A 14,527-nucleotide genomic window follows, 5' to 3' on the forward strand; every position below is an offset into this window, starting at 1 on the left:
AGGAGATCCCTCAGGAGGCCATCCGCCACCTCATCAGGAGCATGCACAGGCGTTGTAGGGAGGTCATACAGGCACGTGGAGGCCACACACACACTACTGAGCCTCATTTTGACTTGTTTTAATGACATTACAATCAAAGTTGGATCAGCCTGTAGTGTTTTTCCACTTTAATTTTGAGTGTGACTCCAAATCCAGACCTCCATGGGTTGAAAAATTTGATTTCCATTTTTTAATTTTTGTGCGATTTTGTTGTCAGCACATTCAACTATGTAAAGAACAAAGTATTTCAGAAGAATATTTAATTCATTCAGATCTAGGATTTGTTATTTTTGTGAGCAGTATATATATATATATAAAACCCTTTGTACAGCGCTACAGAATCTGATGGCGCTATATAAATAATAAAATAATAATAATAATATATATATATATAAACAAGAGTGAATACAATAAACAATGCAAAACAAGTATAAAACTTTCTGCCACAGCAACTGCTCATTTACAGAGTAAATTCAGGATTGTTTCATAGAACAAACCACTCCGAGAAAAGAAATTGAATTGTAAGTTATATTTTCTGCAGAAATGAAAAAGAAAAAAAAAAAAAGCCTCTTTGTGTACCTCCTCCCCTCTCCTGAGAAATACTACAGGGTTGCTTTCTGGGTTTCAGTGGCCTGACTGCCTTGCCTGTGAGTCTCGAGTGCTGCCAATACAGGGAAGTGAAAATGAAATTGCCTGTTTCCGAGAATGGCTGGGCAGGGGGGCGCTCTCACCAATGAGCAGGCTGCAGTGAAGCACCAGATCCTCCCTCCTCCCTCCCTGACCTTGTGCTGAGCAAACACGAAACAAACAAACCCAGGGAGGGGGGAACTCACTCAACTGCCTGAGCTCTCTCACTTTCCTCTCCTTGTTTTGCTTTCGATCTGGAGCCGTCACTTTTAGTTTTGATCCTGCGATCATTTGCTGCTGGTATGTAACTTCCATTTTTAAACCCTCCCGATCTGTCCATGAGCCCCAATCACTCCCCACTGCTTCTCACCGGGATTCTAAATGGAATATTGATATATTTTATTCTATTTTCCCTAAAAGCTGCCACTTGCAGGTTTCTGCCTTCTTAAAACCACAGGAAGTAGGCTGTAGCAAAATAGATTTACATTCACTAAAAAAAAAAGGAAAGCTGATCGGTGTGATATTTTTGGATGCCATATTGCATGATAGGATGAAGTTTTGATTTCGCTTTTGGATTTAGAGCAATCCATTTTAGGTGTTGTTGTTCCTGATGATCACCATGCCAGGATTGTATAACAATCTGATTTTTCGCTGGGAGACACACGATCATGGACTGGTACAGCAGGTAAATAATAATTCCTCCAGCATTTCAGCAGGCAGGTGTGGATTGACTCCTTACGCTCTGGGTTTGCAGCAGGAATAAGTTGTGTTGGGTCCTTGCAGTGCCTAGTGGGGGTGGGGGTGGGGGGGCATATCTCACCCAGCTGACAGGCTGCAGTTTACTGCATGATGTAAAATCTTCCAAAATTACTGCTCTCTACGGTAGCACCGATGAAATTGATTTGCAGGACTACAAAACATACGTGTTTTTTTTATATGTTTGGGGGTTTAGGTAGTGATGTTAACCTTTAGCACAACAGTTCCTGTGGACTACCTATCCTATGGTACTGAGCCAGCCAAACTTTACACTAGCTGCTGTTGACTGCTGGCTGATAATTCAAATCAGCTGGAGGGTAGGGATGGCATTTGTTGTCATTGTTTTGAGCCCCCTGGCATACATCTGTGCCCCCTCTACCCAGTGCTACACCTTATTTGGGAATGTGCGCAGTCCTGGCAGGCTAACTACACACAGCATGGTATTTATGGGAACCCCTGTGGGCTGCTATAGCTGGTGTCCGCTGACATAAGAGGTGAATTCTCCTTGAGCAGCCAGGTAACTGTGGCCACTAGGCACCCTGCAGCCGCCAGTTAATAAGGATCCCTGCTCACCCTGGGCTAATAACCACCCTGCAACAGCCAGTTAATAAGGGGCCCCATGTCACCTAGCAGCAGCCACTTAATAAGGGCCTCTGGTCACCCCGCTGCAGCCAGTTAATAAGGGGCCCCATGTCACCAACAGCAGCCAGTGATGCCCCCCTCCCTCTTTATATCAGGGCTGGGAGCTGCCTCCAGCCTCGCGTGTGTCCGGCTCCCAGCCATACAGGGCAGTGGGTGTCATATGACAGGAACAGGCCTCGGCCTCCATTTTGTAGGATAACACCTAGCAAAGCCTGACAGTCCCGCCGTGTCTGGGGCGGACTCGGGCTGAGAGCCGACGTGGCTTTTATTAATGGCAGGGGATGACCAAAAGGTAGAGCCCCCTCTCATTTGCGAATGTCGAACTTCAAATCCCATTATGCTCTGTCAGTCTTGAGGATGGCAAAGCACCATGGGTATTGCAGTTTAAAAACAGCCAGTTTTTATTTTTATATATTTCTCTCCAGTCCATGACTTGTGGTTATAAGCATGGCAGGCTAGGCCTGTATTACTATGTATTAGTATGACTCACTGCCTACATGCATGCTATGCCACCTTGGATTGCACAGAGCAGCCAGGCTGCACACAATGTCAATAAGAACGTGGAACGAATGATTCTTGTTACAATGTATCCGCTCTTTCCTCTGATAATGCATTCGTTGGTGTGACTGACTGTTCCTTCCGCCGTTCTATATCCGGGACTGACTGGGCATCCTGACTGCAAGGCAGAACTTGTTTGCAGCTTTTGGGAAAAGCTACTAGTGTCTTCAAACCAATAATTTGGTTATAGTAGAGATCCGGCTGTAGGGGAGGAGCTAACCCATGTGTATATGCTGCCATGATTAGCCAGGAAAGGTATATTGCAATAACAAAAATAACTGGCAGTAGTTTTGAAATGGCTGCAGTGGTTTTGGGGTTTTCATAGATATTTGATCTTTATTCATATATATTTTTTTATTCTTTTTTACATTCATTAGTTCGTTCACTAATTCATTCACATTCATAGAAGTTTGCCACATAATAGTTTTTTTTTTTTTCCCCATATAACTCTCCACATGTGATATACTAATTTGCAAACTAACTTTTCAAACTAAAAATAAAACTTACTTTGCAAACTAAAAAAAAAAAAAAAAATACACCCTTTTATCTGCAGCCTGTCAGTGTGGTCAAAGCTTAGACAGATTTCTACTGATCATGTAGAAGTGGAACTTCCGCTTTATTGCAACCTCAGTAAAGGGGCAAGGCTTTGGTGATTGGAGAGACGGATTTTGTTCAACTATTTAAAAACAATGTAATAAAAATTATTGGGAGTGCTCCCAAAGTCTATTTTTTCACCTTAAAGGGGCACTCTACTACCCAAATACAAAATAGATTTAAAAAAAAAAACTGTTCATAGATATACCACAAATGAACACTTGCATGCATTTAATTATTCATTTTTCATTGGTTAGATCTAAAAAGAGTTGTTCTCTTGCCTACTGCCTTTTTAAGCCCTCCCCTTCTAACTGAGACCAGACTTTCAGTTACAGACTTCCCAATGCAGCTCAATGAGAGGTCTTTGCAAGGCGGCAGGTGCTGTGAGCTTTGCCGCCTCTTCAGTTTAGCTCCACTGAGCTCACCAAAACGGGAAGTAACAGGACTGGATGTTTGCTTGAAAGCCAAGGGGGTAGTAACCAGGTTAATTTATAAAAGTGTTAATTTCTATTGAAATCTGCACTTTTGACAAAATAAAAAATAGGATGCACTCCTCACACATAAAGCTTTTCAGCAAGGTAAAGTGCTTTAGGGGGCTGGAGTGTCCCTTTAACCTCTACAAAAGCCCTGTAGTGGATATGGTACTTTGTTTTCCTTTAGCCCCTTTGCAGTGAAGGACTTACCTGGAAATTTCTCCTTGAGTGATGATGCTTGTTTGGCAAGCCTTTCATACTGAAAACCCACAGATTGCGTGTATTTTAAGTGCTAGAAAATGTAAATCTAAAATTTAAAATACAATAAAATCTCTAAAGTTAATATATTTATTGGTTCACTTGAAAAAAATGTCCATTTAAACCTTATTTATGATACCTTAAATAAACACATTTGTGGCTATTTCTCTTTAATTACCTTTGCAGAAAGGTTTGTTTTTAATTGACAACTCTATTTTTTTTTCTTTAAATTATGACTATAATATTTAAGTTTGAAAATATAACTTTAATTTATTTTAGTTGCAACTTTTTAATTTGTATTGTTTTAAGAAAAGACAAACTTTGCATGTCTTGAACGATACATGAACGATACAGGACTTTCTTCATTTTGTTTGTTTGTTACTTTGGATTGACAAAACATGTTGTGTGATGCTAGTAGTGTTGTAACCATGAAGTGAGAGAGGATTAGGCACATGAGAACTTTGTGACTTAAAGCTGCAGTAAGACCATAGTTTTACCACGTATTAGTAGTTATGCACCATGTTTTGTGGAACTTACAGTCAGACCCTGGGTTTGCAGCACACCAGCGGCTATGTACTCCTGCTCATAGTTTTTATATTTCTATGGAATAAAGCTTGTTTGAACATCTAGCAGTTTATTTAGAAAATTGTCAGACTAGATGGGCAGAATGGTTCTTATCTGCAGTTACATTCTATGTATCTTATATCTACCCATGATTTTGGCTTTTGTAACATTACTGAACCCCACACTCGCTAGGATCTTAATCTCTCCAAGTGGAAAAGTTCGAATAGCACTCAGCCACTCCCTGCTTGTAATTTTTGGACCTATGGCGGTTTTATACAGAATAATGTTATTAATACTTTTATGCTTTTTTGCACTCTGTGGTGGCTGCGCTGGCATTACACATGATTGCTTGCACTTTAAAAGGATTGATCACAGATTTGTGAAGCAACTTGCACATTGTTATGCATAGAACACTTGTGTTTACTTTTGCAATTTAGTAATTGTTAAAATAGCACTTTGTTGTACTTTTAAGAGCAAATATGATTTGCACACAGTGCCACCCGTAGAAGTATTGCACTTTGTTATACTTTAAAAACTGAGGTAGCACCTTTCACACACCTATGTAGATATAATATATTTAGTAATTAAACCTGTGGATGAGAATGATGACCATCATTAGCTAGGCCAAAAATTCACTGGCAAAGTTTCTGCAAATTTTATTGTATTTTTTAAATTTCCATTTTTATGGTGTTATCACCAGTATGCAGTGGTATCTCCAGGATTCATACTTAGGGGGGCACATAAGGGGCCAGGGACAAAAGTAGGGGGGACAGTTACAAAACGTGTGTGTGTGTGTGTGTATATATATATATATATATATATATATATATATATATGTGTGTATACAGTACCTAGTAGGAGAGCACTCACAGGACTCGATATGATTCAAAATAGTGCTTTTTATTGCAGCAACAAGCTATCACATGGTTTACAAATGCCTCGTTTAACATAATTTTCGGTTTACAAATGAAAATCCATTAAAAATAATGACTCTGTTTACAAATTTTTTTTGCAATACAAAGCAAGTTTCCCTAGGATGCATTGCGCCTGGGAGGTTTATTGCCCCGCCCCCGTGCATGCTGGAGTCTGTGGGTAGCATGTGGCGTCGAGTGTGGAGGTGTTGGAGCGGCTTTTGCATCAAGTTTTGGAGCCATTCTGGAAAAAAAAAATCTGTGGTTTTGGGACCTTTTTGAACTTTTTTAGTGCATTTTTCAAAGGTAGGGAGCTGAGCTTCGTCGTTTGCATGCCTTTTACTGTGTGTTCTGCATTGTGGGTTGGTTTCCATGCCAGCTCATTTTGACTTTTTTTTTCTGACCTCCAGAACGGATTAATTGGTTTTCAATGCATTCCTATGGGAAACCGTGTTTCGGTTAACAAATTGTTTGCAATAAGATACGTCCAGGAAAACGCATTCAATTCGTAAATCGAGGTACGTGTGTGTGTGTGTGTGTGTGTGTATGTATGTGTGTATATATATGTATGTGTGTGTGTGTGTGTGTGTGTGTGTGTGTGTGTGTGTATATATATATATATATATATATATATATATACACACACACACACACACACACACACACACACAGTGCTCGACAAATTCCAGGTGCCAGGTTGCCATTGGCTCTTGGCATTTGTCAACCCTGTGCTAAGCCGCGCAGGAAACATTAAAGCCGGCTGACGCGCGGGAGCATGGAGGCGGTGCGTGAGGGAGCAGTAACCTTCCTGCAGTTCCTCCCTGCTCCCTTGCGTGCTGTTTTGTGACATGACCTCACTCCGGCCCCGGCATCACTACAGAGAGCGCGCAGAGGAGCAGAGAGAATCTGCAGGAAGACTGAGAGGAGACGTTCTCTCATCTTACCTTGCAGGGAGGGGGTGTGGGACGCCATTGCCAGTATGTGTTCTACTTTGCTAGTATGTGTATAATAAATGCTTGATTGATCTGTTTGGTGATAATATTGCTTGCTGATTGTTATCTAAGAATTGGTTGAGTGAATATTTGCCTCATTATTACAGAGAACACTATTTGAACAAGACCGTTAAATATAAACTTTAACTTAGTTAATAAAAAGCTCATTCCATAACTCAATCTAGTATAAAAAACAATACTCTATGACAAGTGTCTGCATGCAAAAGTACTATGTATTTTACTGGAAATCACAACTCAAATATATATATATATTTTTAATGAAAATATAAAGAATATAACTCTGTTTTCTTAAATAAAACATGTTGTTCTTTACATGCTCACATCTCATGGGTCATTTCCCACAATGCTTCAGTTTTTGTTGGATTCCACAGGTGTCGTTTTCCAAGCTGCCCTAAGTTTTTAGGCGAGTGTCTTACATATAAGAAGATTATCAGTTATATATTAAGACCAGCAGGGCTATCTATAAACCCAGTATGCATACACAGAGTATTACGGTATGTTTACACCAGATAGTGCCCATGGTGCCTGCAGGACTCCTTTTTAAAATGTGGTTGACCGAGCTACTTTCAAGCTGCACACATGCAGCATGGTGGATCAACAATATTGCAAGGGGAAGGGGAACTTACTGTATACTGTATTACACAATGGAACTTTGAGAATGGAGTGTTCCCTTTAGAAATATTTGAAACGAAATAATCATCAGGAGAAATGTTTTACTGCTCCCATAAGAAGAAATTAGAGCTCCAATGTATTTATCTCGAGTTCTGTGAAGCCCCTGGATTTTTTTTTTTCTGTGGAGCGAACACTTTGTAACCTTCAGGGTCCCTTTTCCTGCATACTGGAGTGATGTCAGTCTGCAGTTCACAGGAAGCTTAAGACTTACATAAAACCGAGACAAGAATAGTCTATGTTTCTTGATCATTACAAGCATACAATAATTAAATTTTTAATAATGAAATGTAACAAAAGACTAATAGCTAAAGCTCCAAAGAAAGACTTGTAAATGCTTTTTAACCCCTTAACGACGCAGGACGGTTCAGGACCGTCATCGGCATTTTTCCCTTGCCGACCGACGACGGTCCTGAACCGTCCTAAATTTAAGAGGTACTTACCCGATCGCCGTCGTTCCCCCGGCGGCGATCGGCGGTGCTCCCGGTGTGGGGAGACTGCCTGCAGCCCAGACAGTCTCCCCATGGCGGATTAGGACCCCTGTGGCCATGTGATCGCCCAACAGGGCGACCACATGGTCACAATAGGTGTCCATGTGTCTGCCTGCAGGGGGACTGTCTGTGCTGACAGGCAGTCTCCCTGCAAGTGTAAAATAAAATAAAAATTAAAGTTATAGTTAATAAAAAAAAATGATTATTATATATGTGTATATATATATATGATATATAGACATATATTATACCTATATAATATATGTCTATATATCATATATATAATATCATACTAAGTGTATTTTTATATTAATATGTACATATATTAATATAAAAATACACTTATAATTAAATTACACACGTATATATATAATATATATAATAACTATATATATTGTATATATATATATTATTATAAAATACAAATAAAAAGTAATTTAAATTAAATTAAACATGCAAAAATAATAATAACAATTTAAAAAAAATTATATCTATACGAAATTTTATTCTAACTGTATTTTGATATTAATATATATATATTTATATCAAAATACACTTAGAATGAAATTGTATATATATCTATGTATATATAAATAAATAAAAAGAATACGAACTATTCATATGTCCATATACAAAATTACATAAATAATTATATAAATATACACGTAGACTTCAAATATATAAATATGCATATATATTTAAATTCTACGTGCGTATTTATGTCATATTTTTACATAATTAAGTTATTTTATTGATTGCAATTTAAGGGACCTGCCTGCCAACCCAAGCCGAAAGTCCAGAGAATTTAATTTGCTGTCACTGTATTTTACCCTGTAACGTTCTACGACACCCTAAAACCTGTACATGGGGGATACTGTTTTTGTCGGGAGACTTTGCTGAACACAAATATTAGTGATTCAAAACAGTAAAACATATCACAGCGATGATATTGTCAGTGAAAGTGACTTTTTTTGCATTTTTCACACACAAACAGCACTTTTACTGATGATATAATTGTTGTGATACATTTTCCAGTTTTGAAACACTAATATTTGTGTTCAGCAAAGTCTCCTGAGTATAAAAGTACCCCCCATGTACAGGTTTTATAGCGTTTTTGAAAGTTACAGGGTCTAATATATGGGTCAAATATTTTTACATTGAAAATGGCCAGGTTGGTTACGTTGCCTTTGAGAGCGTATGGTAGCCCAGGAATGAGAATTACCCCCATGATGGCATACCATTTGCAAAAGAAGACAACCCAAGGTATTGCAAATGGGGTATGTCCAGTCTTTTTTAGTAACCACTTAGTCACAAACACTGGCCAAAATTAGCGTTCAATTTAGTTTTTAACTTTTTTCACACACAAACAAATATGAACGCTAACTTTGGCCAGTGTTTGCGACTAAGTGGCTACTAAAAAAGTCTGGACATACCCCATATTGAATACCCTGGGTTGTCTACTTTAAAAAAAAATATGTACATGTGGGGTGTTATTCAGCGATTTATGACAGATAATAGTGTTACAATGTCACTATTGATACATTTTAAAAATGTATGTTTTGAAACCGCAATATCCTACTTGTACTTATAGCCCTATAACATGCAAAAAAGTAGCAAAAAGCATGTAAACACTGGGTATTTTTAAACTCAGGACAAAATTTTGAATCTATTTAGCAGTTTTTTTCATTCGCTTTTGTAGATGAGTAAAAGATTTTTCACATAAAAGTCAAAAAACATGTATTTTTTTCAATTTTTCATCATATTTTTTCATTTTTTAAAAATTAAATTACATGAGATTATATAAATAATGGTATGTAAAGAAAGCCCCTTTTGTCCTGAAAAAAAAACAATATATAATTTGTATGGGAACAGTAAATGAGAGAGCGGAAAATTACAGCTAAACACAAACACCACAAAAGTGTAAAAAGATGCCTGGTCGCAAATGTACAACATCGCAAAAACAGTCCGGTCCTTAAGGGGTTAAAGATCCCATAATTTTAAATATCATGTTGTTTTCATCTTGATTGGAGCAAGTATCCTTATTTTTACCATGGTGAATTTATAGAAGCCGGTTCCAGCGTCCATGTGCCCTACTCCATTTTTAATTTTTTCTGCCAAGGAGCTGGAAATTCCCTAGTTTATAAAGTACAAAAAGTCTTATTAGCTTATAAAATAGAGCACACTTGAACTGTGTGTCTTACTTAATTTGTTTTGTGTGATTCTGTTAAACCATGAATATAAATTCTACAAGTTATTGCCTATTTAATATCCACTGTGAGAACATATCTTTGGCAGGATTGCAGTGTGATGCTGTAGTTAGAGTCTGGCTGCAGGACCATGGTCTCAATATTGCGGAGGTGTGCATATAGAGAGTTTATTTAAAATAGTTAAAACATGATATGTGCATTTTCTCTGGAAAACTGTGTGAACATCATATGCATGGAAACCGTACTCTAGATTCATATCAGAATCTAAGCACACGTGTTAGAAAAAAACAAAAACAATTTAATGTCCAAAGTCTAAATTATTTTGTTAGAGAGGACTTACATTTGAACTCCAGACATCTGAGCATGTATGAGGATTTATTGTGACTTTTCTTTAAATTACACTGTACAGCACTGCCCCAGGAAGCACCTCTAGCATCCATCTGAGGAGAGGCCAGTAGAGTTATCACTAGGCTGTAATGTAAACACTGCATTTTCTCTGGAAAAACAGTGTTTACTGCAAAAAGTCTGAAGGTAATGATTTTACTCACCAGAACAAATTCAATAAGCTGTAGTTGTTCTGGTGTCTATAGTGTCCCTTTAACAACTGGAGATTTACCTTTTACAGAAGCCCAGATAAGCCATGTATATTCAGTAGTTCTCTGACACGTTTTCTCCACATAAGTTGTTTTATGAAGAATATATATGATTTAAAAAAAAATTAATAATTTTTTTTTTATTCTTATATTTGCCTGCACACTCTTGGGAATCTTGGGTAGCATGTTGCAGGCTCCTGTGACACCCTGGGCAGCTACATTCTCTTTCAAAGTGTGTACTTACTCACTGTAACATTTCCTGACTGGAATCTAGTCAAGGAAATGCAAGAATCTGAGTATAAAAAATATTCTTTATAAAACTACGGAAGCCTAGAGAGGTTGTGTATTTTTAATATTTTTCGGACTAATGTTAAGAAAACAAATTAGGTCTAGAATACAAGTCGTTTTGTCAACATAACAAGTCAGAAAAATAATAAAGACCTTCATCTCTTGACAATCATCTTTTTAACGCTGCAAGCAAACCCTTTTTAACAAATATACAAACTAAAATAAAGAGAGACAAACTTTGAAATGTTTGTAATAAACATTTATAAATTTACTATCACTCTTATCCACGCCTCTAAGCTAGGAGAGTTTCTTTACTTACCAACCCTTCTTAGTTTCAGGCCCGTCAACTAATTACCGAAACAGGGCAAGAACACTGATAGGCTAGATCAGTGTTCCCCCTGAAGTGGGTGTGGAAAGCATAAGAAGCATAAGAAAAAAAAGAAAAAAAAAAGGAGAAAAGAAAGGGTTAACCTTTACAATAAAAATTCTAATTGAAAAAAAAAGGAAAGCATAAGAAAGAAAGAGCTGGTAAAAGCTTTTGAATAAGACCATTTTCTCAAAGTGATGAATGTCCCTTTAAAAATATATAAACTCCCTGGGCTTCGTTACCTTTTTTGCCTACCCTGATTCAAACTTTTTGGGATTGCTTTATGATTTCTATCAAGATCAATAGAACAATTTTTTGGAATTCCTGAATAGTGTTAACCCCTTAAGGACACAGGACATGTGTGACATGTCATGATTCCCTTTTATTCCAGAAGTTTGGTCCTTAAGGGGTTAAATTACTAGCTCGGTCTCTGATTTGTTTCCCCCTTTGTAAAGTCATGGTATAAAAGTACGTTTTGGGTACAGTTTTGAGAGCACCAATGGGGGGAATGTTCTAAATTACCACAGTTAAATACATATAATTTTCAGAATTAGATTAGTCTTTATTCTATATAGGTATTATACTTTTTAATGAAAATAGTGCTGTTTTCTGGTTGTGAAGAGGATTTGGCATTTAGCAGTGTTAAATTAGTGACTACTTTTGCCCAAAAAACATTTTATACAAATTTTCAGAAATGCCTACTGTTTTTTTTTTTTTTATTCTTTATTTTGTTTGTGGATTTGCTCATATCATACGCGGTACGGTATACATTTCATCCACTTTTTGTTTTAAAGTAAATAAGGCAAATACAGTAAATAAGTAAGCATAACATACATAGCTATATATCAACACAGATAACATGTTTACTGAATTGTATGTGGTCTGGGTTTCTCATATGTACTGTGTCGTGTTAGTGCCTGTCTCTTGTCAGGGTATTTATATCGGCAGACATTTTGTGCTATGATAGAAATTAAAGTGTATATTGCCTAAATCATTCTGAACAGAGCAGACTCCATTTTGTTATCTTCAAGCTAACAAAAGACACAAGATTTCTATCCTTTCTGTAAAACTAACCACTTTGCCAGAGCTAAAGGAATGCTTAGTATATACAAACCTGTTGATAAGAGATGAGAACGGGGGATGGACAGACTGTTTAAATGCTAATGGAATATAATCAATTCTAAACCCAGACATTTGTGACAGAGAAGATTAAATAATTTAATTTTACTTTCGATATTGTATAACGTCCCATTGTAAGTTTAGGGGTCATACTTAGTTATAACTGTCATATTAGAAATTATAGCAGAATTTGCCAGACACATAGTCTGAAGAAAGCCCAAAGAAACTCTTTGATCTGACCTAAACTTAAATTATAAATAACCATAGATAAGCTAAATGATGTCAAAATAGCCACCAGGAAAAGTTAACTCTTTCCTGGATAGGAATGTTTAGTGGGACGAGACTGCCCTCTATAGACCAAATACTTAAATTGCTATCTGGAAGGTAACCACACCTCCAGTTTTCTTTTGGTCTATCACCTAGTGAATTTTCCCTTATAAAAAGATAAGACAAAGGGAAGAGAGAGGGAGATGAAAAAGGAAGCAAAGAAGCAAGGAGGTGAGCAGTCGGGGGCAATGCAGAGAAATCCATGACAGATATCCACTCCAGGGCACTCAGAATTTCTTACACACCATCACACATCCATTCAGTTCCTGAGACTACCTACTCATCAGATGAGAATGTCTACTCAACTGGTAATTATACTGGTTTTATTTAATCTAAATTAATTACAATTTTCTAATAGCATGATATATGACTGGATAAATCACGATCAGATTTTGATATTTAGAAATCTTAGTTACTAAAGAATATATAATTAAGCATTCTATTCTGTAGATAGAAAGGAATAATTATATATATATATTAATGTGACATATCACGTTAGCATATCGTGATATTTATCCAGGTGTATTGATTTGCTCTAAAATAAGATAAAATATCTGTTTAGGCAAGTTAAGATTCTGCTTATAGAATTTGATGGATTTCTCTTATTGGATGGTTCCAGGAAATGACTAATGAGCTGGTTTAAATGTTATTTTATTTAATATTACATGAGAATAGGTCTTCATTACCTAGGAGGTCTAGCCAGCATTGAAAGGGTTATTCTAACTGTTAACTAAGTTTTATGGCCTTAAGTTGCAAGCTCTGTGAAAGAAAGTTTATCTTTGTCTCTGTGAAGCCCATCATAAATCTTCTTGGCAATTGCTATGTTAACCATTGGATTGTGTATTGTCATTGTATTGCATACCATGTTATACTAAATATTCATTGATTATTATCACGCATGTTACATATTAATATTATTTAAATTGTATCTATTTTTATAACAAATTGTCATTTTATTTATATGGAATACAGTTCACTTACACAATAACGATCTTTGGGATCTGAGAATTGAAATAGTGGGCAATTCTCAACTGTTTACTATTATTATCCCATAAATATCCCCACACTCTCTGGGACTGTGGTGAGTGCCTCGGGAGGTTTTCTAGTGGCTTCACAGGGCAAGCATTCAGCATATAGGGCTTGTTGGGATGGGTGCTGGTGTTTACTGGGGCTTTGGGTTAGTGTGTAAGGAGGTCGGTTACAAGACTCCAAGGTGTATATGGCGTGTGGTGGGGATTGAAGTGGCCTGCGTTCTCGTGAGGTGGGCGCTCAGGTGTGGCTGCCAGCAGGGAGGTCGTCCTCTACGGAGCCATCCCGTGTTTCATCTGGGGTTCACCCTTGTTATCGTGTTGTGGTAAGTGTGTGGCTGTGGGTGTTTGGCAAGCTAGTATGTGCCGCTGGCAGGGTTATTGTCTGGCACTTGGTTATTCTTGGTTGGTGACATTATCTATGCACCAGTACAAGTTTAAGGGAAGGGGGTAGCTCAAGGAAGGCTAGCCTGTGCTGTGGTCAGTCTGGCCCTGGCTATGGAGGGTGCACAACTTGGTAGAGTGTCCAGTGCCTCAATGAGGCTTAGTGATGACAGTCTCTGTGGTTCAGTCTCCTGAGTCTGTGTTGGATGTGTGGGGACCTCTTCGCTGTTCAAACGGGGTGATGTTGTCGACATCCCAATGTTGTCTCTGAGGGCTGCCTCTCCCTTGTTCCGCCTGTGTTGCGATGCCCCGCTGGGTTAGGAACCGTTGGCCCTCTGCTGGCGAGTGTAGCTTGTGGACTGTTCCCTCTAAGGTGACCTGTAGGGAGCGTGGTGTGCCCCAGCGGCACGGGATCTTCTTCTGTCATAGGACGCTGGTGACCTGGCGCATCGTTTGTCTCCATAGCATGGTAGGCCTGGAGAGAGCGTTATAGAATGTCAGAGTATGTTGTTCGAAGGACAGGGATGGTGTTTCCCTGACCGCCGACATGATTGCCGCTTTATCCAGCTGTGTGACAAGTTGTACTATGACATCGCTGTGTGTTTGCTGGGGCAGTCTG

The 14,527-nt window shown here is 38.0% G+C and overlaps 1 protein-coding gene across 4 annotated transcripts in view; it reads left to right on the forward strand.

Annotated features, from left to right (window-relative positions):
- Positions 1–749: 749 nt before the first annotated feature.
- The window catches only part of IRF2 (interferon regulatory factor 2), a 97,925-nt gene continuing 84,147 nt past the window's right edge, over positions 750–14,527 (forward strand). For 2 of the 4 annotated variants that reach the window (XM_063458134.1, XM_063458135.1), the window contains exon 1: positions 999–1,351. In XM_063458134.1, coding sequence (XP_063314204.1) covers positions 1,277–1,351 — 75 coding nt within the window. In that variant the 5' untranslated portion in view covers positions 999–1,276. Of the gene's footprint in view, positions 967–998; positions 1,352–1,916; positions 1,940–14,527 lie in introns of those variants that run through there. The other 2 variants (XM_063458137.1, XM_063458140.1) reach the window with 2 other exon arrangements.

This window comes from Pelobates fuscus, chromosome 6 (genome assembly GCF_036172605.1).
Source record: "Pelobates fuscus isolate aPelFus1 chromosome 6, aPelFus1.pri, whole genome shotgun sequence".
NCBI classification, from domain to species: Eukaryota; Metazoa; Chordata; class Amphibia; order Anura; family Pelobatidae; genus Pelobates; species Pelobates fuscus.